At 36.3% G+C, this 22,395-nt stretch overlaps 1 protein-coding gene across 6 annotated transcripts in view; it reads right to left on the reverse strand.

The window, feature by feature from the left end:
- ZNF292 (zinc finger protein 292) overlaps window positions 1-22,395 on the reverse strand; it is a 95,466-nt gene that overhangs the window by 15,101 nt on the left and 57,970 nt on the right. For 4 of the 6 annotated variants that reach the window (XM_024996816.2, XM_024996815.2, XM_059889830.1 and 1 more), the window contains 2 exons: window positions 6,635-6,837; window positions 793-929 (listed from right to left, as the gene is read on the reverse strand). In XM_024996816.2, coding sequence (XP_024852584.1) covers window positions 793-929; window positions 6,635-6,837 — 340 coding nt within the window. Of the gene's footprint in view, window positions 1-792; window positions 930-1,406; window positions 1,497-6,634; window positions 6,838-22,395 lie in introns of those variants that run through there. The other 2 variants (XM_015472846.3, XM_024996818.2) reach the window with 2 other exon arrangements.

A 22,395-nucleotide genomic window follows, 5' to 3' on the forward strand; every position in this document is an offset into this window, starting at 1 on the left:
TCCCTGTACTGCCACTTCCTACCATGAGCTCACCCTCACAGTTCAGGTAAATATTCTTAAATTTCAGAATGTTGTACACTAACTTTTCTTTTGTGTTTCCACAATACAAGCACAACACTTAAGACTAATAATACAGTCGACTGATCAGATAAATCGCCAGTCTGAGCTAACACCAACTTAAGACAGCTGATCTTAAGTTTTTTGATTTAACTGAAGTAATTATCCCTGCTATCTGTATCCTCCCAAAAGATGATATATTTAACAGGTTTGCACACTAGGGAATGTACCATATGAAGAAATGTGTATTGAAGAATTTAGTGAAGTATTAACAGAATGACACCTCGTAAGTGGGTAAATGAACTATATTTCTACACATTAATGACTAGCACCTAGTTATGCATTAATAGCAAAAAGCGTGCAATATGCAAAGGAACAATACATACATTAAATTAAAGGTGGCTTACATAGCTGAAAACATTTTTATTGTAGCATTAAATAAAATAAGCCCTTCTTTCACCTTCCAACATTTAAAATTTTCCTAATTATAACTGATCATTGTATGATCATTACTGGTATACTAAGGAATTGTGTGGTCTCTCAATACAAAAAAATTTTAAAGTTATAATATGAACTACTTGATAATCAGTTTACACAGCATATAGTATCTGAAAATAAGCTTTTTTGTCTTGGTAACACTAAAAAGACTTTTAAAAATATGTTCTTAAGGTATCTGCACAACCTATCTGTAATCTTATTTAACAACCTTCTCTTTTCAAAAGAAAATCAACTCACCAAGCACAGTACATATCTCCCTGTTGAAGCTGACGTGATAAAAATGCAGTACATAAGACAAGAGCACTTTTTTCATCACCCTCAGATTCTAAGTTACAGATCATTTCTAGGGCATCTTTGCAATCAACTTCTGAAATCTACAGAGAAAGGATACAGAAATATGCCATAAAATGGTTTTATGTTAGAATATATAGTAATATACTTTACAATTTTTATTAATATGTACAGATCATTTTCTTTGGCAAAACCTCATTAACTCATAAATTAGCAATTCATAATTTGTCATGACTGGGCTACTGTTAAAAAAAATAATCTTTCTTCAAGTCAGAGAACCAATGATTTTCAAGACCTTTACAACTGTTCATTTATATGTAAATAACTAATGCTAATTATAAGCAACCTCTACCCATTAAATCAGGTCTATAATACTGAAAAAGAAAAGCTGCTACTTGTATTTTTTCCCCTTTATCCAGTAATTTAAAAAGCATTAGAATGAACAAAAAGACAAACATTTACTGGATATAGACTAAAAAACAAAGTGTCTATTCATCAGAGGGAATAAAATAAAACATGAAACATTTTATGTAGCTATACCACTTTTAAATGAAGCTCACCTCAGAGTTCTATAAATCTCCATTATTTTTCTTTTCATATATATTCATTCCATCTCAAAGCTTGTCAAGTCATGCATGCATAAGTATAACCTAGATGAAGGCAACTTGCTTCATTTAATTATGCACTTACATCTATTGCTTATTTTTTAAAAATTAAAATTTATTATCTCTACTACAATGATTTACTACATAAAACAATCAGAATTTACCTATGATCTCTCTAAGTATTTGCTTTAAGATAAAGATGTGACAAAGAGCATACAATCCCAAATCACTGGTGTTCCACAGAATTAACATGGTACAACTGTCAAATGGCAAAAAGAATTGAAGATCAATACAAACCATTAGCACCCATGTACCACAGAGCTAACTACACATATCTCTGTTAATCTCTGTGTCTCCTCATTAATTTTTGAGTACAGGAAAAGTGTGTGTGTTTGTGTGTGTCTGTGTGTAAAATGTAAGGTGTTTAGAATTAAACAAGTGTCTGAATGGAAATGGGGTAATCCTGAGGTTTGATCTTTGACAACAAGGATAAAGACTGCAAGGGGACAGATTCAGAAGTTCCATTTTACACAGTAAATCAAGCTAGAAAACACTAAGACCCAACTCTGAATCTATGTGTTTAAGAACAATCACTTCTTAAAGTAAATATGAAGTTAGTATAAGAGTTATGATTAAAACCCAAATCCTGGAATTCCCTGGCACAGTACTTTTTCCATTATTCCTGTGTCTTCCTCTTTTGTATAGATCTTTATCTATAAGGAACCCTATGTAAACAAACACAAAAAGGGCTGAACAATACACATTTATACAATTAGTATTTTCAAATACCTACAATAAGTTAAATGTATTGTTAGACATCTTATACATGTATATAATTATTAATCATAATTTTTCTACTAGATAGGTATGAGTAACATTTTATACATTAAGATGTCAGTAATAATAAAAATAGCAGCTACTCTACTATTCATTTATTTGTGTCAGTTTCTTCAGGAACAGCACTGCTAAACCAACACAATGGCTTGCCTGGTAAATACTACTACGATTTTTTTTTTTTAAACTAATACTATTTCTTTTAGAGACAAGGCTTAGAGAATTAAGTTACTTGCTCAAAGCTGCGTGCTTAATTAGCAGTCAAGATTTCAACCCAGATCTAGCTTCAAAGTCTGTGCTTTTTCTAGACTTCTACATAAGCATATTGCATAAGCACATTGAGGGTCTTCATTGATCAATGCTGATTTTACAAGTTCAATTTTAAAAAAATTCTTAAATCATGAAAGTCTAATTTATTTTGAATCAAATTTTCATGTGTTTTAAAAACCTAAGGTGTTCTTACTGAATGGTTAGATAATGCAAAATGTATACATTATATATAATAAATTAGTTTTTCCAAGGATATTATCTGTATTAGCTTACACTTAATAATAAAACATGTATCTATGTAAAATATAAAAACAACAAAGGTACTATAAACAAACAACAAACAACTATAAATTCACAAATACACAACATACGAACTGAAACATCTGCTATATTTAATTACACAGAAAACTTCACTTTTTATTGGTATGCTATGGAAGCAATTTTTACTATGCACTATTCGATAGCCTTTATTTCCCTAATATAGATACCCCACTTGAAAAAAAAGAGGACACTACAGAGAAAATGAAACCTAATCAATGGCTGAATTAAAACTGTGTAAGTGAAACATAGGTCAACTTTAGCCATCAATGAGCAAGAACTATTTTTCATAATCCAAGGCAGCATAAAGTAAGGACTATCAATATATTACCAATATAGGGACTATTTATGTGTTACAAATATCTACTCTGTATTGCTTTGAAAAAATGACCAAAAATTTAACACTAGAAAATTTAAAAATATGAATAAAACTCTTAAAGTCAATTAGCATGATCTGTTTGTTAAAGATATACTTTTCTAAATCCCTTTGTAAAGTGTAAAAATTATTTCAAAACTGCAAATAATGACTTTTATGTTTTAATATGGCCTTCTGCCAGATACTCAAAAAATACAGAACACTTCATATTTCACATACATTCACTAAGTGCACTTTTAAAATGTATGGGCTTAAACACATTTCAGGAGAAGCTTTTTGCTTATCAAAATAAAACTGGTTTCCTCCATCCAGAAAAGGACTTAAACGGTAAACCTGTCACACTAAAATAATTAGCTGTTTTTTTTTAAACTCTCAGAATAGCAAAATCTTAAGCTAGATTTAAAAGATAAATACTCTATAGTGTTAAGGAATAAAAAATTTCATGTACTGTTTATGGGAGCATAACTCATATAATCTTTTTTTTGGGGGGGAGGGGTTGTTAGCACGGCCCTATTTAAGATGTGTAGGTTCTCTGATTCAGCAATTCTACTTACAGAAATTTACCCCACCAGTGTACTCCCAAGAAGAATGAAAGGATCTATCAATAAGTACCAGGCAACAATTTAAATGTCCTCTAGTTTGACTAAAATATTAATTACAAACCTATACTATGGAATTATGCAGCCAGAAGAAGGAATGAGGTTGATTTATAAAGAAATGACATGGAAAGATGTCCATACTAAGAGCAGGAAAAGTGCCTAGCAGCAAGGATGTGTGCATGTTTAAAGTATGTTTCTATGTAAAAATATTAGAAATAAACAAATTTCACATTTAATGATTACTTGGGTCAAATGGGAAATAACAGAGAGAGACAAAGTAGAAGATTTTACTTTTATGTTTATTTTGACAACAAAACCAATAGAAATACTGAATACATAAACACTTCTAACTTCATTTTTATATTGACACCAAGAACCCAGGCCAAAGCCCAGTCCTTCAAGAGAAGCCAGATAAACACTGGTCTCTCTCAGCCTCATTCCTCGGCCATCCACCAGGGCTAGCTGTTATTTCTATCACAGTGGAAGGGTCCTGAGAAATAGTCAATTCCTTGCTTACTGGCTCATCTGGACACAGACTATAGGTCCAGGTCACTGTTGACTCTTTCCAATATCTATTCCCACCTAGTCTAAGGAATGGGTAAAAACCTCAAATGTTTACAAGAACCATATAGGTAAAGGAAATGTTTCAAGTGGGTCATGTGAGGGAGAGAGCATTCCTCTTTCGAAGGGGGCAATGTTTGGGCAATTGCTCCAAAGTGATTACTCTCCCTGGGGCAGAAGTGATGACATAATTTACTTCACTTGGAACAATGAAGAGTCAGTTTCAACATGTTTCTAATAGAAAAATAAATGAATAATCAAACAATCTCTAAGTGAAAAGGGATTTCTAACAAGAAATGTTGTTAGACTTACACATATCCTGTTCTGTTCTACAGCATGTGATCTAGTTTTGCTTCTGGGTGGGGAAACTGATTCTGTGTACTCTGCTTAAAGAACATGAAGTATCTTAATTCCACCTGCTTAAAATGAGAAGGAAAAAACAACTTCATATGACATCAGAGATAGAATTTTCCTGAGGATCTCCCACAGCAGGGTGGGCTGTTGTTACTTAACTCTGGATAATTAAACCAAGAGGGAATTTAGGTTCAGTGCTGCAAGATTTTTTTGACTATTCAGGATAGCTAGAAACAGAGACTTTCCTGGAGATAACAAATTCAGTCTTCAACTTCAAACAGGACTTTAGAAGTTAATGTAACCACCCTATCTTTAGACAGTTTCCTGCTAGAAGGTATGCTTCTAAGGACCCATGCTTTACTCACTTACAACCCCCTCGGTGTTTAGATGACACCTTTCATTTACTTAATAAAAATCTCCTGAAGGAAGGATGAGCAGATGGACAGACTTGATTAAGGGCTGGGACTGAACTGATAATAAAAACTTAAATGAAGCTGAAAAATACACAGGATGCAATATCATAACAACTATTTAAGGACTAAAAAATGTCACACACATTTCAAAGGCTGTATCTCAAGAAACTATATATTTGCCAATAAATTGTCTACAAAGTTATTCTTGACTAATAAGAAAATTTCAATCCTCTATTTAGCTCCTACTAAACAGCAATGAAAAAGCCATTACCTGAGATAAAAGAGAAACACTAAAGAGAAAAATAGCTAATATCCAAACTAATGATCTCCTAAGCCAGAGCCCTTGGCTCTACTTCATCCGGTCTAGAAACTGCATGCCATCACTCTTCCTAGGATCCTCATTATCCAAAACATACACAACAGGCTTCTCATCTTGGTCCAAGGCTATCGTCTTCCTCTTTTCTATTCTCAAGAAAAATCGCACAATCACCATTATAATTCCAACCTTTAACCTCATGTGGCCATTTAGCTTTCTGTTAGAGGTTATCTTTCTTCTGGATTCTGATTACAATCTCCATCTATTCAGGGGATCATGCACCCTCTGTTAATTGTCCTCTCTTTTATTTCAGCTTCTCCCTTTGCATATCCTAAAATCTGTCCCACAATCCCTTTGTTCTCCATTTGCTACTGCTCTGGAATCAAAGGATACTTATATTAGAGATAATAAGACATATATACACATCACTGTCCAATGTATTATAGTTTTCTTTATCTATTGTCTTTATATATATATTCTGCTTTTTTGATCAACAACTTTCAATTCTCCTACCCTATCTTCAACTTCATTTTGGAATTGAGTCCTCTAAGATGCAAAATTCCATTTGGATTACGATTCTACTTTTAGAAATCTGTAGTATAAAATACACAAATACATGAATACTATACTTTATGCCAACTAGAAGTGAAAAAAACACAATCACTTGTCTTACAAACAAAAACTAAACATGCAAATTTAAATTAAACTATGCAAATAAAAATGAATATAGACAGATACAGAGATAGATATGTATACAGAGGGACAGAGAGAGAGTATACTTAGGGGGAAGACATACATTTTTTTAAGTTACTTAGTTAAAATAAAATCTGCAAGTATTGTGAAGTCAGGTAAAACTGAAATTAAAGCCTGAACACTAATAAAAAATGCTAGCTAAATTAAGCTACCACCATCTTTCCGATAAAAAAGAGCCAATTTATTTAAAGTAGAAGCCAGGTGAAATGTTTACATATAATCCTGAAAGCTGCTTACAATCACTATCTAAGAGCACATCAAAAACTTAACACTGATAACAATGGCTCTTCACTATTTAAGAGAAAAGGAAGTCAAAGACATTCTAATGTAATTAAAAATTATTAGTTTTACTTTAAAAAATAATTACTAACAAAAGAAAACATACTCACCTCTTCGATTAACTTTTCATTTGGTGACGATGTACAAAGACAGACAAGGTAAGTTTGCTTAAAACTACCTTTTGTACCAATCTCTGGATGGTCAGAACACAGCTTTGCTAGAGCAGTTGCTTGACTTAACTGATTTGTTTTGATTAGATGTTTAATTCTCATATCCAACAAGATGGGACCCTCAAAAGCTAAAAATTCATTCACTTTAAAAAACAAGACATAATAGATTATTAACATTTGGTAAATAGTTCATTTGCAATACAAATACTTACAAGGAATATTTGTTTAAAGCAGAGAAACTAAACTTTTTTGTTGTTGCAATTTTCTATTATTCTCAGACTGTCACAAAATATTTGATCTTATAAGCAGAAGATGATTATGTAGTTAATTTTTTAGAGTTGCATTAATACTTTAGCCCCTTAAAGTACCATTTATAGTTATTTACAATGAGGTGAGTTGAATTCCTGATGATAAAAATAATTTTGCATTGGATTCCGAGTCAGTATTATTAAAATTATACTAAATTCTTTCTCCCACAGCTTTTATTCCTGAATATCAGGGGTTAGCATTTCTAGAAATCTGCAGGGCGAGGGCATTACACATTCATGTGTATATGCACAGTCCCTCAGTTGTGCCTCACTTTTTGCAATCTCATGGACTAAAGCCCACCAGTTTCCCCCGACCATAAACTATTCCAGCCAATACTGAAGTGGGTTGCCATTTCCTACTCCAGGGCATCTTACCGACCCAGGGATTGAACCTGTCTCTATTGGCATTTCCTGTGATGGCAGGAGGATTCTTATATGGTAACCACAAAAGGATGTTTGGATATTCTAGAGGATGAAATTCAACTAATATTGTGTTCAATTCTGTTGATGTATTTTTCATTTTAAAAGGTGAAGTCTGAGCATGCATGCTCAGTCATGTCTGACTCTGTGTGACCCCATGGATTGTAACCTGCCAGGCTACTCTATCCATGAGATTTTTCAGGCAAAAATACCGGAGTAGGTTGCCATTTCCTCCTCCAGGGGATCTTGCTGACCCAGGGGTGGAACTCGCATCTTCTGCGGCTCCTGCACTGCATGTGGATTCTATACCGCTGAGCCATCAGGGAAGCCCTATCTTGCCTTAATAGGTGTCTTAGGACAAATTTAAATTATCCATGGAAAAATAAATAAGGGGTTGGAGGGTAGTCTGCTGAAAGTTCTCTAAGTTTTAAAAGTATCAACCAATAAACCTCAACACTTGCTTAAGACCCACTGCTGCTGCTGCTGCTGCTGCTAAGTCGCGTCAGTTGTGTCCGACTCTGTGCGACCCCATAGACGGCAGCCCAACAGGCTCCTCTGTCCCTGGGATTCTCCAGGCAAGAATACTGGAGTGGGTTGCCATTTCCTTCTCCAATGCATGAAAGTGAAAAGTGAAAGTGAAGTCGCTTAGTTGTGTCCGACTCTTAGCGACCCCATGGACTGTAGCCTACCAGGCTCCTCCATCCATGGGATTTTCCAGGCAAGAGTACTGGAGTGGGGTGCCACTGCCTTCTCCGTAAGACCCACTAATGTATAATAAATATTCATTCTGTTCAAACTTTGGATTTCTGAGTGCTTGTCTGATCAACTACAAGGAAGAATTTAACTTTATTTCTAATTTGTGAAGGAGATTTTAAAATTTAACAAACACAAATTTAAACTTTTCCCTAAGTTTTCTTTACCAGGATGAAAATGGTGCTTAAAAATTTACTTGGTGACGGCTAACCGACAACCTTTGGAAGGCTTTCAAGTGATAAAATTTTATATGCCCTATAAATAAAACACAAGATTTCTCAACTTGTGAAAGGACTGGAAAACATGTCTAGGAAGTAATTTGTGGGTTAGAACATGGAAAATAAAAGATGTTCTTCCTCTCTACTTTCTCTGCTACTAAATGGTAGCAAAGGATAGTAAATAGTAAATATCCTTTGCTACCATTTAGTAACTTTAGCTCTAACTGTACTCCACTGTGAAAATATTCTTCTATAAAATAGTATGATCAAAGCTCCTCAGTATTAAAACCATGAGCATATAAGTAATTTAATAATACAAGATCCCAAATTTCATCCTTTTCTTGAAGTCTAGACCTTATTCCTGCTACTCTCTATTCTTTAGCTACTCTCTATTCTTTACACATTAAACTACACCAAAAAAAAAAAAAAAAAGTATAAAGACTAAACACAGATAAATAACACTATCTGTATAACCCTCTGGTACCTCTGATGGTATGTCTGACATACATAGGGCATTACTTTTCTTTTCAATATCACACGATTCTGTTAGGACAATTACACTGCAAATATCTTTTCATAGTTTAACTCAATAGCCAAAGCAAAATCTGTAAAGATTTTCAATGAAAACATAAGGAAATAAGAGTTTTTTTAAAAAGTTATTCTGGCTATAAGTTATGGACTTTAAGAAACAGCCTGAGGTTCCAGGAAACACTAGTGGTAAAAAGCCTGGTAATTATTTCACATACTCCCACAAAAACTCATACTCAGCGAACTCTGAAGATCATAGCAAAGAAATTATTTAAAGGTGGCAACTTTTAAATGAAACTAATGATAATCTTAATAGAATTTCAAACAGTCCCTAAAATCTCAAAGAGCAGCATGTAGTTAGAATGACAAATTATACAAAATAGTTTCTGTACTAACTCAAGTACAGTAGAATATGTTACTATATATTTCAAAAACATACTTGTGTGTGTGTTTTTAAACAATGGGAAACCATTGCCACACTTAGCGCAAAACAGATTTCCAAGAAATACAGACTATTAGAGCACAAGGAGCTTTATAGATCATTTTATCCAGCTCCATCATTTAGCAGATGAGTAAACTGAGGCTCACAGAAGGCAAATGACTTCCTAGGGTCATAAAACCAGTTAACAATAGAACCGGGACCAGAAGCAGCCCAGTCTTGCAAACTTCCACCTTAACATAGTGATGCAATGAGAAAAAGTAAATTCTTTAGCTAGTGTGCCTACTACTTGTTAGAATAGCACTTTAAGTAAGAGAGCTGTGAAGTAGCATTTGTTTTCAGAGGAAAGTAATTATGTATTCTGAAGCTCACAGTTCAAATGAATCAAAAGTAGATTACATTTAACCTCTATTCAGAACCTCCCCCTTAGGGGAGGGAAACTCACTCCCCACGTTTCCCCTTCTCCTTCTCCATTTTCCTTTTACCTGCTTTCCTTCCCTCATTCTTCTATATGTTTCTCTATTTCTCTCCACTCCAGGACCTGTTTTCCTTACAAAGTTATAACAGCACATCAAAGATTATCAGACTCTTGAAAAAAGCTTTATCTTTATTCTTAAGTAGCTAGTCACATCAAATTTCACTCCCTACCCTGCAGATGGGGAAACAGTGGAAACAGTGTCAGACTTTATTTTTCTAGGCTCCAAAATCACTACAGATGGTGACTGCAGCCATGAAATTAAAAGACGCTTACTCCTTGGAAGGAAAGTTATGACCAACTTAGATAGCATATTCAAAAGCAGATTGCCAACAAAGGTCCGTCTAGTCAAGGCTATGGTTTTTCCTGTGGTCATATATGGATGTGAGAGTTGGACTGTGAAGAAGGCTGAGCGCCGAAGAATTGATGCTTTTGAACTGTGGTGTTGAAGAAGACTCTTGAGAGTCCCTTGGACTGCAAGGAGATCCAACCAGTCCATTCTGAAGGAGATCAGCCCTGGGATTTCTTTGGAAGGAATGATGCTAAAGCTGAAACTCCAGTACTTTGGCCACCTCATGCTAAGAGTTGATTCACTGGAAAAGACCCTGATGCTGGGAGGGATTGGGGGCAGGAGGAAAAGGGGACGACAGAGGATGAGATGGCCGGAATGGCATCACTGACTCGATGGACGTGAGTCTGAGTGAACTCCGGGAGTTGGTGATGGACAGGGAGGCCTGGCGTGCTGCGATTCATGGAGTCGCAAGGAGTCAAGACACGATTGAGCGACTGATCTGATCTGATCTGACCCTGCTTTCCCCACCCCTATCCCAGAAAACCATAAAATACATTGAATTTTACTTGGGTAGCCTTTTTATTTATGTCCTGTGTATTTACATCCTTGGGAGGAAAAAGCAGGTTTTACTACACTCAACCCTATCAAGAGATCTGGATGACCTACAATGGCAATGTAAATGAGTGATACTGTCAGTTCAATTAAAGTAATAATGGCTTTCTTTCCATAAAATGCCACTTACATAATAGTAAAAAGAAAAACATGAAAGATAATTAATTTTTAAACTATTACAATATGTAAGTTGAATATTTGTGATAAATCTTTATATAAATATTAACTGACCATGTACCCAGGACTAGGTCCTGGATTCCCCCCAAAGTGGAGTCAAATCTATTCACTGAGTGTCTATCTCCACATTCAGATTTGCACATAATTCCCCTTGCAGCATCTCCAGCTAGCTCTTTCACAATCATCTCAAACTCTGCATACAAAAATATGTATGCCACAATATGTGTTATAAAACTAAAGAGAACTAAAAGGTGGTATGAAAACTTTCCTCTTCTGCCTTGTTCCTCCTTATCCTAACCTACAATCCACCATATGATCCTGTCACTTCCAACTCCCAAATACTTCAGTTCAGTTCAGTTCAGTCGCTCAGTCATGTTCGACATTTTGTGACCCCATGAATCGCAGCACGCCAGGCCTCCCTGTCCATCACCATCTCCCGGAGTTCACTCAAACTCGAGTCCATAGAGTCTCCCAGCCATTTCATCCTCTGTCGTCCCCTTTTCCTCCTGCCCCCAATCCCTCCCAGCATCAGAATCTTTTCCAATGACTCAACTCTTCGCATGAGGTGGCCAAAGTACTGGAGTTTCAGCTTTAGCATCATTCCTTCCGCTGATCTCCTTTAGAATGGACTGGTTCGATGTCCTTGCAGTCCAAGGGACTCTCAAGAGTCTTCTCAACACCACAGTTCAAAAGCATCAATTCTTCGGTGCTCAGCTTTCTTCACAGTCCAACTCTCACATCCATACTCCCATTCATTTTTCTCCACCTACACAGCTACCATTCACCCTCTTCTCTCAGCTCAAACTGTTAATCTCCCAGACCACTCTGTTGCATTCTGCTAGTCTTTCTAACACATCTCCACTAGGACTCAGGATGCTTTTTTTCCCTGCACCTCTGAAGAACATACGCAACTCTCCTTTCCCAGTTAAAATCTCCAAGTGGTTTCCCTTTGTGTTCAAATGATAAATTCCAAAATTCCCATCATAACCTTCATGAATCTGCATCACCTATTCCATTAAAAAAATTTATTTTCTCTTAAAATCGATTCAGCATTTGGGCAAGAAGTAAAAGGCATCTAAAATAAAAAGGAAGAAATATCATCATCTGAATGCAGATGGCATCATCTTATAGGTAGAAAATCCTCAAGATTACATACACACACGCACTAAATAAATTTAGTGAAGTTGCAGGATATCAAAATCAGAACACAAAAACAAGACTCATTTCTATACGCTAACGATGAACAAACTGAAAAGGTAATTCAGAAAACAATTCCATTTATAATAGCAACAAAAAGAATAAAGTACTTAGCAGACCTGACCAAGAGAGTGCAATACTTGTACAGTGAAACCTATAAACACTGGGTGTGTGCCAAGTCGCTTCAGGCGTTTCCAACTCTTTGCAACTCCATGGAGTGTAGCCTGTCAGGCTTCTCTGTCCATTGCCTTCTCCAGGCAAGAATACTGCAATGGGTTGCCACGCCCTCCTCCAGGGAATCTTCCCAACCCAGGTATTGAACCCGAGTCTCTTTCGTCTCCTGCATTGGCAGGGGGGTTCTTTACCACTAGTGCCACCTGGAGAAGGAAATGGTAGCTCACTCCAGTGTTCTTGCCTGGAGAATCCCAGGGACGGGGAGCCTGGTGGGCTGCCATCTCTGGGGTCGCACAGAGTCGGACATGACTGAAGTGACTTAGCAGCAGCAGTGCCACCTGGGAAGCAAACAGCTAATCTGAATGAATTTGAATTCATGTTGCTCAGTTACGTTCGACTCTTTGCGACCCTATGAACTACAGCTCACCAGACTCCTATGTCCATGGAATTCTCCAGGTAAGAATACTGGAGTGGGTAGCCATTACCTTCTCCAGGGATCTTACCGACCCAGGAACTGAACCCAGGTCTTCCACACTGCAGGCAGATTCTTTACTGTCTGAGCCACCAGGGAAGCTCTGAAAGAAATTAAACATTACTGAAAGAAATTAAAGACGACACAGGGAAATGCAAGGGAACCTCATGTTCATGGATTTGAAGACTTAATGTGGTTAAGATGTCCAATAACCTAAAGCAAGCTATGGATTCAATGTAATCCCAACAAAACTGGAATGGCTATTTTGAAGAGATAGAAAAATTGACCCTAAAACTAATATGCAATCTCAAGGAATCCCAAACAGCCAAAACAATTTTGAAAAAGAACAAAGGTGGAGGTCTCACACTTCCTCACTTCAAATGGACTACAAAACAATCAAAAGTGGCATAAAAGGAATATAGGCAATGCAACAGAATAGAAAAGGCTCAGAAATAAACCATCACTAAATGATCAGATAATCTTCAACCAGGTGGCAAGACCACTCAAGAGGAAATGATAGTCTCTTCAACAAATGGTGCTGGGTAAACTGGATATCCACATGCAAAAGATTAAAATTAAACCCTTATACCATATAAAAAAACAATCTGAAATGAATTAAAGACCTAAATATAACACCCAAAACTATAAAATTTCTAGAAGAAAACAATGGGGAAAAGCTTCAAGAACTGGACTTGGCAATGATTTATTAGATATGATACCAAGGGTTAGCCAAGAACAACAACAAAAAAATAAGACTACATCAAAGTTAACTTCCTACATCAAAGGACAGAATCAACAGAGTAAAAAGGCAACTTACACAATGGGAGAGAATATTTGCAAATTACATATGTGATAAGAGTTAATGTTCAGAATATATAAAGAACTCCTATAACTCAACAACAACAACAATCAAATAATCCAAATGAAAATAATGAGATATCACTTCACACCTGTCTCAGAATGGCTATTTTCAAAAACACAACAACAAAACAAAAAGAGAAAATAAATGTTGGTTGAAGATGTAGAGGAACTGTAACCTTTGTGTCCTATTGATAGCACTATAAAATGATACAACCTCTAAGGAAAACAGTCTAGAAGTTCCTCAAAAAATCAGAAACAGAACTACCATGTGGTGCAGCTATCCCACTTTTGGATGCCACAAAAGAAGTCAAGGAGGGTCTCAAGGAGACATCTGCACTCCTGTGTTCACAGCAGCACTACTCACAAGGGCCAGGAGGTAGAAGTAATCCAGATGTCCATCAACAGGTGAACTGATAAATAAATGTGCCACATACATATAATGTAGTATTATTCACCTTTAAAACAGAAGGAAATTCTGTCACATGCTAACAACAGTTGTATTTGGAGGACATTATGTTAAATGAAATAAGCCAGTCAAAAAAAGGTAAATATGTAGTATGATTACACTTATATGAGATATGTAAAGTAGTCAAAGTCATAGAAACAAAAAGCAGAATGTTGACTAACCAGGGACTGGGAGTGGAGTATGGGAAAAGGAGGGAGCTATTGTTTAAAATCACTCTTGCAAGTGATAAAATCTTTTTGTAAGATTAAAAAAGTTCTGCAGATATGTTTCAAAACAGTATGAACATACAAAACACTACCAAACACTTACTGAAGTGAAGTCGCTCAGTCGTGTCCAACTCTTCGTGACCCCATGGACTACAGCCCACCAGGCTCCCCCGTCCCTGGGATTCTCCAGGCAAGAACACTGGAGTGGGTTGCCATTTCCTTCTCCAATGCATGAAAGTGAAAAGTGAAAGTGAAGTCGCTCAGTCGTGTCCGACGCTTCACGACCCCATGGACTGCAGCCCACCAGGCTCCCCCGTTCATGAGATTTTCCAGGCAAGAGTACTGGAGTGGGGTGCCATTGCCTTCTCCAACTATACACTTAAAAATGATTAAATTCTGCGTTTTTACCACAAGAAAAAAATGCAATGAAAAAATCAATTCAGCATTAGTTCAAAAAATTCAAATTCAGAAATTTAATAAAAGCTTAACACTTCCTTCACCCAACCTCTCACCCTTTCCTGGGAGAATAAGCTAAATTTCAAGACACAGCATTTTCACTGAAGATTTCAGAATTGCTTAAACCACCTGCTTTGTCATTAAGCCTGAAACTTTATGATCGTAACTGATTTTTGACATGATTGATATAAAATAGAATTTATATAAATTTTAAAAATTCCATGTTATAGATGAATCTAGTAAGTCTCTGGGAGATAGTGGAAGACAGAGGAGCCTGGCCTGCTACAGTCCATGGGGCTGCAAAGAGTCAGACACAACTTAGCAACTGAACAACAACAACAAAAGTAAGTATGTAACCATAAAATTTTCTTGTGGAGTAAGATTTAATTATTACTATTACATTTAATTAAATTCTCACGTCTTTATCCATGTAACATGATAATGAAATCAGACTCATTAGAACAGAAACAATGACTTTTTCTAGGATGTTTAGAAAAGCCAGTAAGTTTATGTTTTAAATCATTACTAGTAAAAATAAAATCTTGGTGGTCACCATATATCTAGTTATGTAACAGTAGAATATAATTAAGGTTAACAAAATGCAAAATAAAACATCAGTCTGAAATGGGAAAGTGAACACTTCTACAGTTTTACTGCCGTTAAATTCCATCAGCTTAATTCTATTCAGAGTCACTGATCCTCAATGATCTAAGTAAAACCTAAAGAGGGCAATCTAATTTAGCAGTGATTTTTAAAAATAAAATTCAAAATATTCCATTTATTTGTTTTTTATAACAAGACAAGGTCAGTAAGAGCCAAAGAGAGAGAAAGCAAAAAAAATTTTTTAACTAAAAAAAAAAAAGGATAACCAAATAGAAATGTTAGGAGAACTGTATTTCTTAAGCTTACTTAATGTATAATCTACAAGATGTTCTTTTTAGTGATTTTGTATAAGAAATGTTTTAACACTCAAAAAAACTCAACATATTTAAGTGTAGGTTTCAGAATCACCCATTTTGGTATTCTATACATAGAATACAGGTAAAGATACACATAGGCCCATAAAATATACAGGAAAAGTTTCAACAAGTAGAAGAACTAGAGATTTCTATCTGAAAACAAATTCAGCTGCATGTAATCAGATCTGGCCTCATTTCATCTGTTCTCTCCTCCCATCTCTTCCTTTAAAATATTATTACATCGTAGATATGCTAATATCTGGTAAACCAAGCAGCATGTTTTTCCTGTTTATTTTAAAATGTAAAGTTTATTACTGAAATAAAGACTTATTTTCTCACAAAGCTCTGAAGGACTTATAAGTACTATGGAAAATCTTAAGCTTTAGAAATTTCCTTTGAAAACCAAGGAGTTCAAAAAACAAAAAATGAACCCCAGGGCTTAGGATTCAAGAAAGAACTGGCAAGCTGAATAAAAACACAATTTATGCAACTGCAAATTATTCCAAAATAGAAGGGAAAGGGCTGAAGGAATTCAGTGTAACTGTTAGTAGGGAGCTCTTTCAAAGTTTAGATTTTACAATAATGACATATACAAAAAAAGAAAAAACAGCAGGTTCAGGACCAAGGATGCATACACCATGCAAACTGTTATTAAAAAGATGACCCCTAGCTTACCAACTGGACTGCCCTGGTGGCTCAGTGGTAAAGAATCTGCTTGCGATGTAATCTCCTAGAAAAGTAAATGGCAACTCACTCTAGTATTCTTGCCAGGGAAATCCCACGGACAGAGGCACCTGGAAGGGTATAGTCCATGGGGTCGAAAAAGTGTCAGAAACAACATAGCAACTAAACAACAAGCATGCCAAATAAGATGAATATAATCAAATTGGTGGAAGTGGGTAACTTCTTGAGAAGGGTCTCTGCTCCTTGGGTTTGATTATTCATTATTTATGATGATAGAGAGAATGGTGGGTCTGATAACAACCTTTAGATTGAAAAAGATAGAACAATGGAGCAAATGGAAACAGGTGGGAAAATATAATTTTCAAAATGGGACCTGAGGTACATTTTGCAAACTGTAGACTAGAGGAATAAATATAATGCTAAGAGTCTTACGTCAAGGCTGTATATTGTCACCCTGCTTATTAACTTATATACAGAGTACATCATGAGAAACTCTGGGCTGGAAGAAGCACAAGCTGCAATCAAGATTGCCGGGAGAAATATCAATAACCTCAGATATGCAGATGACACCACCCTTGTGGCAGAAAGTGAAGAGGAACTAAAAAGGCTCTTGATAAAAGTGAAAGTGGAGAGTGAAAAAGTTGGCTTAAAGCTCAACATTCAGAAAACGAAGATCATGGCATCTGGTCCCATCACATCATGGGAAATAGATGGGGAAACAGTGGAAACAGTGTCAGACTTTATTTTTGGGGGCTCCAAAATCACTGCAGATGGTGACTGCAGACATGAAATTAAAAGACGCTTACTCCTTGGAAGAAAAGTTATGACCAACCTAGATAGCATATTGAAAAGCAGAGACATTACTTTGCCAACAAAGGTTCGTCTAGTCAAGGCTATGGTTTTTCCTCTGGTCATGTATGGATGTGAGAGACGGTGAAGAAAGCTGAGCGCTGAAGAATTGATGCTTTTGAACTGTGGTGTTGGAGAAGACTCTTGAGAGTCCCTTGGACTGCAAGGAGATCCCACCAGCCCATTCTGAAGGAGATCAGCCCTGGGATTTCTTTTGAAGGAATGATGCTAAAAGTGGAAACTCCAGTACTTTGGCCACCTCATGCAAAGAGTTGACTCATTGGAAAAGACTCTGATGCTGGGAGGGATTGGGGGCAGGAGGAAAAGGGGACGACAGAGGATGAGATGGCTGGATGGCATCACCGACTCGATGGACGTGAGTCTGAGTGAACTCTGGGAGTTGGTGATGGACAGGGAGGCCTGGTGTGCTGTGATTCATGGGGTCGCAAAGAGTCGGACATGACTGAGCGACTGAACTGAAGATTCTTAAAATTAATACATTAGAAATATGACTTGTGAGTGTTCAGGAAAAAAAAGTGACTGTCAAGAACCAAGAAAGATTCACCAAACATAAATTAGGTTGCACTTCTACAAAAATTATCTCAAAATGTATCACAGACCAAAATATATAACGCAAAACTATTAATATGATACATTCAGGAGATAAAGTAAAGTGAAGTCGCTCAGTCATGTCTGACTCTTCGCAACTCTATGGACTGTAGCCTACCAGGCTCCTCTGTCCATGGGGTTTTCCAGGCAGGAACACTGGAGTGGGGTGCCGTTTCCTTCTCCAGGGTCCAGGAGATAAGAGGAGAAAAATCTATATGATATTGGGTTTGGTGATTATTTTTAGACAAAACAACAAAAGCACAATCCATGAAAGAAAAAAAAAAATGAGTTGGACTTAATTAAAATTTAGAACTTCTGCCCTCTGCAAGGCACTGTAAAGAAAAACAAGTCACAGAGTAAATGAAAATATTTGCCAAGCTCCTATCTGCTAAAGGACCTATATCAAACTATAACAACTAAAGGGAACAGTGAATGACCTAGAGATTGTCATACTGAATAAGTCAGAGAAAGACAAACATCATGATATCGCTTATATGTGGAATCTAAAAAAATAGAGTACAAATAAACCTATTCACAAAACTGGAATAGTCACAGATGTAGAAGACAAACTTACAGTTACCAAGGGGGAAAGACGGGGAGATAAAGTGGGAGATTGGGATAGACATATATACTTTACTATACATAAAATAGATAAGTTAAAAAGAACCTACTGTATAGCACAGGGAACTCTACTCAATACTCTGTAATGACCTACATGGGAACAGAAGCTAAAAACGGTGGCTATATGTATATGTATGAATGATTTACTTTCCTGTACAGCAGAAACTAACACAACATTGTAAATCAACTATACACCAGTAAAAAATTTAAAAAAAAGCAAAAGATATAAACAGATCCTTCTCCCAAGAAGATATACAGATGGCAAATATTCATGTAAAAAGATGTTCAGTATCATCTGTCTGTGCAGAAACACAAATTAAAGTAATGGGATATCATGACACACATATATTAGAATGGCTAAAATTGCCCAAATAGATAAAAGTAACTACCAGTGAGAATCTAGAACAGCATGCAGAATGGTATAGGTTGGCAGCTTCTCACAAAGCAAAATATACTCTTACCATATAAGCAATCTTTCTCCTAGGTATTTACCCAACTGATCTGAAAATTTATCCAAAAAACTTGTATGCAAATATTTATAGCAGTTATACTCATTAATGCCAAAAACTGGTAGAAAACAAGATGTCTTTTAAGAAGTGAATGGATAAACAAACTGTGGTAGATTCTTACAATGGAATATAATTCAGCAACTTTTTTTTGAATGAGCTATTAAGTCACTCTAATACATAGATAAATGTTACATGCATATTGTTAAATGAATGAAGGTAGACTGAAAAGTCTATAAACGTGGATAAGTAATTGTCATCGTTCAGGAGAGGGTTGAACAGGTGAAGCACAGTTAATCTTTTTTAGGGCAATGAAACTATCCTGTATGATACTATAATGGAGGATACATGATAATATGCATTGGTCAAAACCCAAACAACTTTAGGGCATGAAGAAGGACTCCAATGGTAGGCAAATTTGAAAATATGATTTGGGAGGTTGCGAAGCCCAGGAGAGACTGTAGAATATGGCAAAAGATTCTGTCTTATAAATGTAATGAAAGAACTTCACTGAAAGAGATGGGAGAATGGGCTGCTCACCTAACTTGGGATAAGAGGAGTCAGTACAAATATGGAAAAAGGCACTGTGTACACTGATAAAAGTTGTTTTCCACTGGGATACAGGTTATCAATTCTGAAATCACTATACATACACTAGGAGTAAGTAAGTAGTAATATATGGATGATTAAGCAATATAGGATGGTCTACGGTAAAAGAAGTCTGAAAACGCTACATATTGTATAATTCCAATTATATGACATTCTTTTGAAATGAGAGGTTATAGATAAGAAGAGAAGGTCAGAATGATCCAGGTGCTATAGATTAGAGTTGGAGACATCTGTATAAACTCTCACATTTAGTGTAATATAGATACAACTGGTTACATATACAAACATTTATAAATATGTGTGCACACACAGATTAATTATACCTACATATATTTTTTTACTCTGTCTGCTGAGAGTTCCTGGAGGCAATGACACCTCAGTAGCAACGAGCACAACCAGTTACCAGGGCTTGGTTCCTAACACTATTCTCCACTGAAAGGAACTAAGGTTCCTTGGAGAAACAGCTGATTATAGGATTGGGGCAAGAAATACACAGAATAAACATAGAGCATCTTGTAGAAACAAAAAACAAGGAAGTACTCAAACAAAAACATAACCCACAACCATGGGGCTATGTCAAAGGGACAGAGAAGTTAACTTGAAGAGTTCCCAGTGGCCAAAGCTGAACAATTTGATCAACAAAATAGTGTTGTATTATCACTAAAGCATAAAGTAAATATCAGTTGAGTCCATATTAATTAAACAAATAGATAAGGAAGAAAAGACAGATTTCGGGTTTCCTTGGTGGTACAGTGGTTAAGAATTTGCCTTGCAATGCAACCAATTCCAGTTCGATTCCTGGTCTGGGAAGATCCCACGATTAAGTCCAGGTGCCACAACTACTGAGCCCAGGCACTGCAACTACTGAAGCTGGCAAGCCTAGAACCAGTGTCTGCAACAAGAGAAGCCACAGGAATGAGAAGCTCACACACAAACAGTAGCCCCCACTCACTGTAACTAAGAGAAAGCCCGAGGGCAGTAATTAAGACCTGCCACAGTGCTTGCTTCGGCAGCACATATAACGAAGACCTACCACAGCCAAAACATCAGTAATCTTTAAAAAAGAAAAGACAAATTGCTGTGGAGAACTCCAAACAATCTGTGTAGATACTGCCTCCTCAAGGAGGTAGAGCTTAACTCTCCAACTCCTAAGTGTGGGCTGCATAAGGTAACTTCTTTCCAAAGAGTACAGCATGGAAAGGTGGAAAAAGAGTAATTTCACAGTAATTTCACTGAATGTGAAAAACACATTCAGCCAGGTGACCAAGGTTAATACCAACAGTGAGGAAGTCATGTTGATTACAGGTACCTTTCGTATGATGACCATGGCACTGTACCTCAGTGATCTTCCTCCCCTAAACCCATAAGCCAAGTACTAATCACGTGAGCAACATCAGACAGATCCAAACTGAGGGAAATCCTATAATACTCTTCAAAACTGCCAAGATCATCAAAAACAAGCAAAGTCTGAAAATACTATCATAGCCAAGAGGAACCTAAGCAGACATGATGACTAAATGTAATGCGATATCCTAGATGGAATCCTAGAACAGAAGGAAGACAACAGGTAAAAACCAGGGAAATCTGAATAAGGTATAGACTTTAGTTAATAGCAAAGTATTGATACTGGTTTATTAATTGTGACAAACAGATCATACTAATGATATACTATATTAACATATATAATTAATAAATATATACATACCAACAGTTGGGAAAACTGGTGTGGAGTATTTAGAAAACTATTATAAAATAGTTCATTTAAAATGTGATTAGGTCAGGGACTTCCCTGGTGGCCCAGTGTTTGAGAATCCACCTTGCAATGCAGAGGACATGGGTTCAGTCTTCTTTTGGGGAACTAAGATATCACATGCCATGGAGCAACTAAGCCCCTGTACCACAACTACTGAGCCCACATGCTCTGGAGCCCTTGTGCCACAACTAGAGCCCATGAGCAGCAGTAAAAGATCTCACATGATGCAATGAACATTCTGTGCACTACAACTAAGACCAGACGCAGTCAAATAAATAAACAAAAATATTTTTTAAAACATTAATGTCAGACTAACCTCAATAGTAAATAATCTTACTTAATAAAACTCTAGCCAAATACCTCTTGTGGTCTTTCATCATAGTGTCACTATAGACAAAAAGGAAAGCCATGGACCAGACACAAGGAAACAGGCATATGTGATGAAACAACCATAATCAAAAGGGCACTGCCTAAAAGACTAAAAGGAAACAAGAAAATGTCTATAAGTATTCCAGGGGCTAGGTGTTTGAGTATGACCTTTTTAATGGTCATTATCAAGAACCTGGATGCCAACATACTGTATGCTAATAATATCTGCTTAAACTTGGAAAGACAAAACCCTTGAACTAACAAAACCAAGATGTAACATAATATGGACAAGCTGCAGAGGCAGAATGGATTTAACACAGTGAAATTTAAAAAAAGAAAAAAAGGAATACTTTGTATGCCAAAATACTATGTATAAAAATGCCAGCCAGATCATATTCGGGGTTCATGTTAAGTTTCGAGAATTACACATGAACAAGAAACAAAATGCACTGAAGTCAGAAATCATGATTGTAGTCTTAAAATCAGGACACACCAGGATAGCTTTTAGTCCCTTTAGAGGGATTTGTACTTTGTTAGGTATGCATGTTATGGGTAGCACTAGATCCAAGACAGCAACTCTTAAGTACATAGTTTTTCACAATTTACACAATAAAGATTATCTAATAGCAGCTATAAATGGAGTGAATTACATAGTTACCATTCTCTATGAGTATTCAAGCAAAGGCCC

Source organism: Bos taurus, chromosome 9, assembly GCF_002263795.3.
Source record: "Bos taurus isolate L1 Dominette 01449 registration number 42190680 breed Hereford chromosome 9, ARS-UCD2.0, whole genome shotgun sequence".
Lineage (NCBI taxonomy): Eukaryota > Metazoa > Chordata > Mammalia > Artiodactyla > Bovidae > Bos > Bos taurus.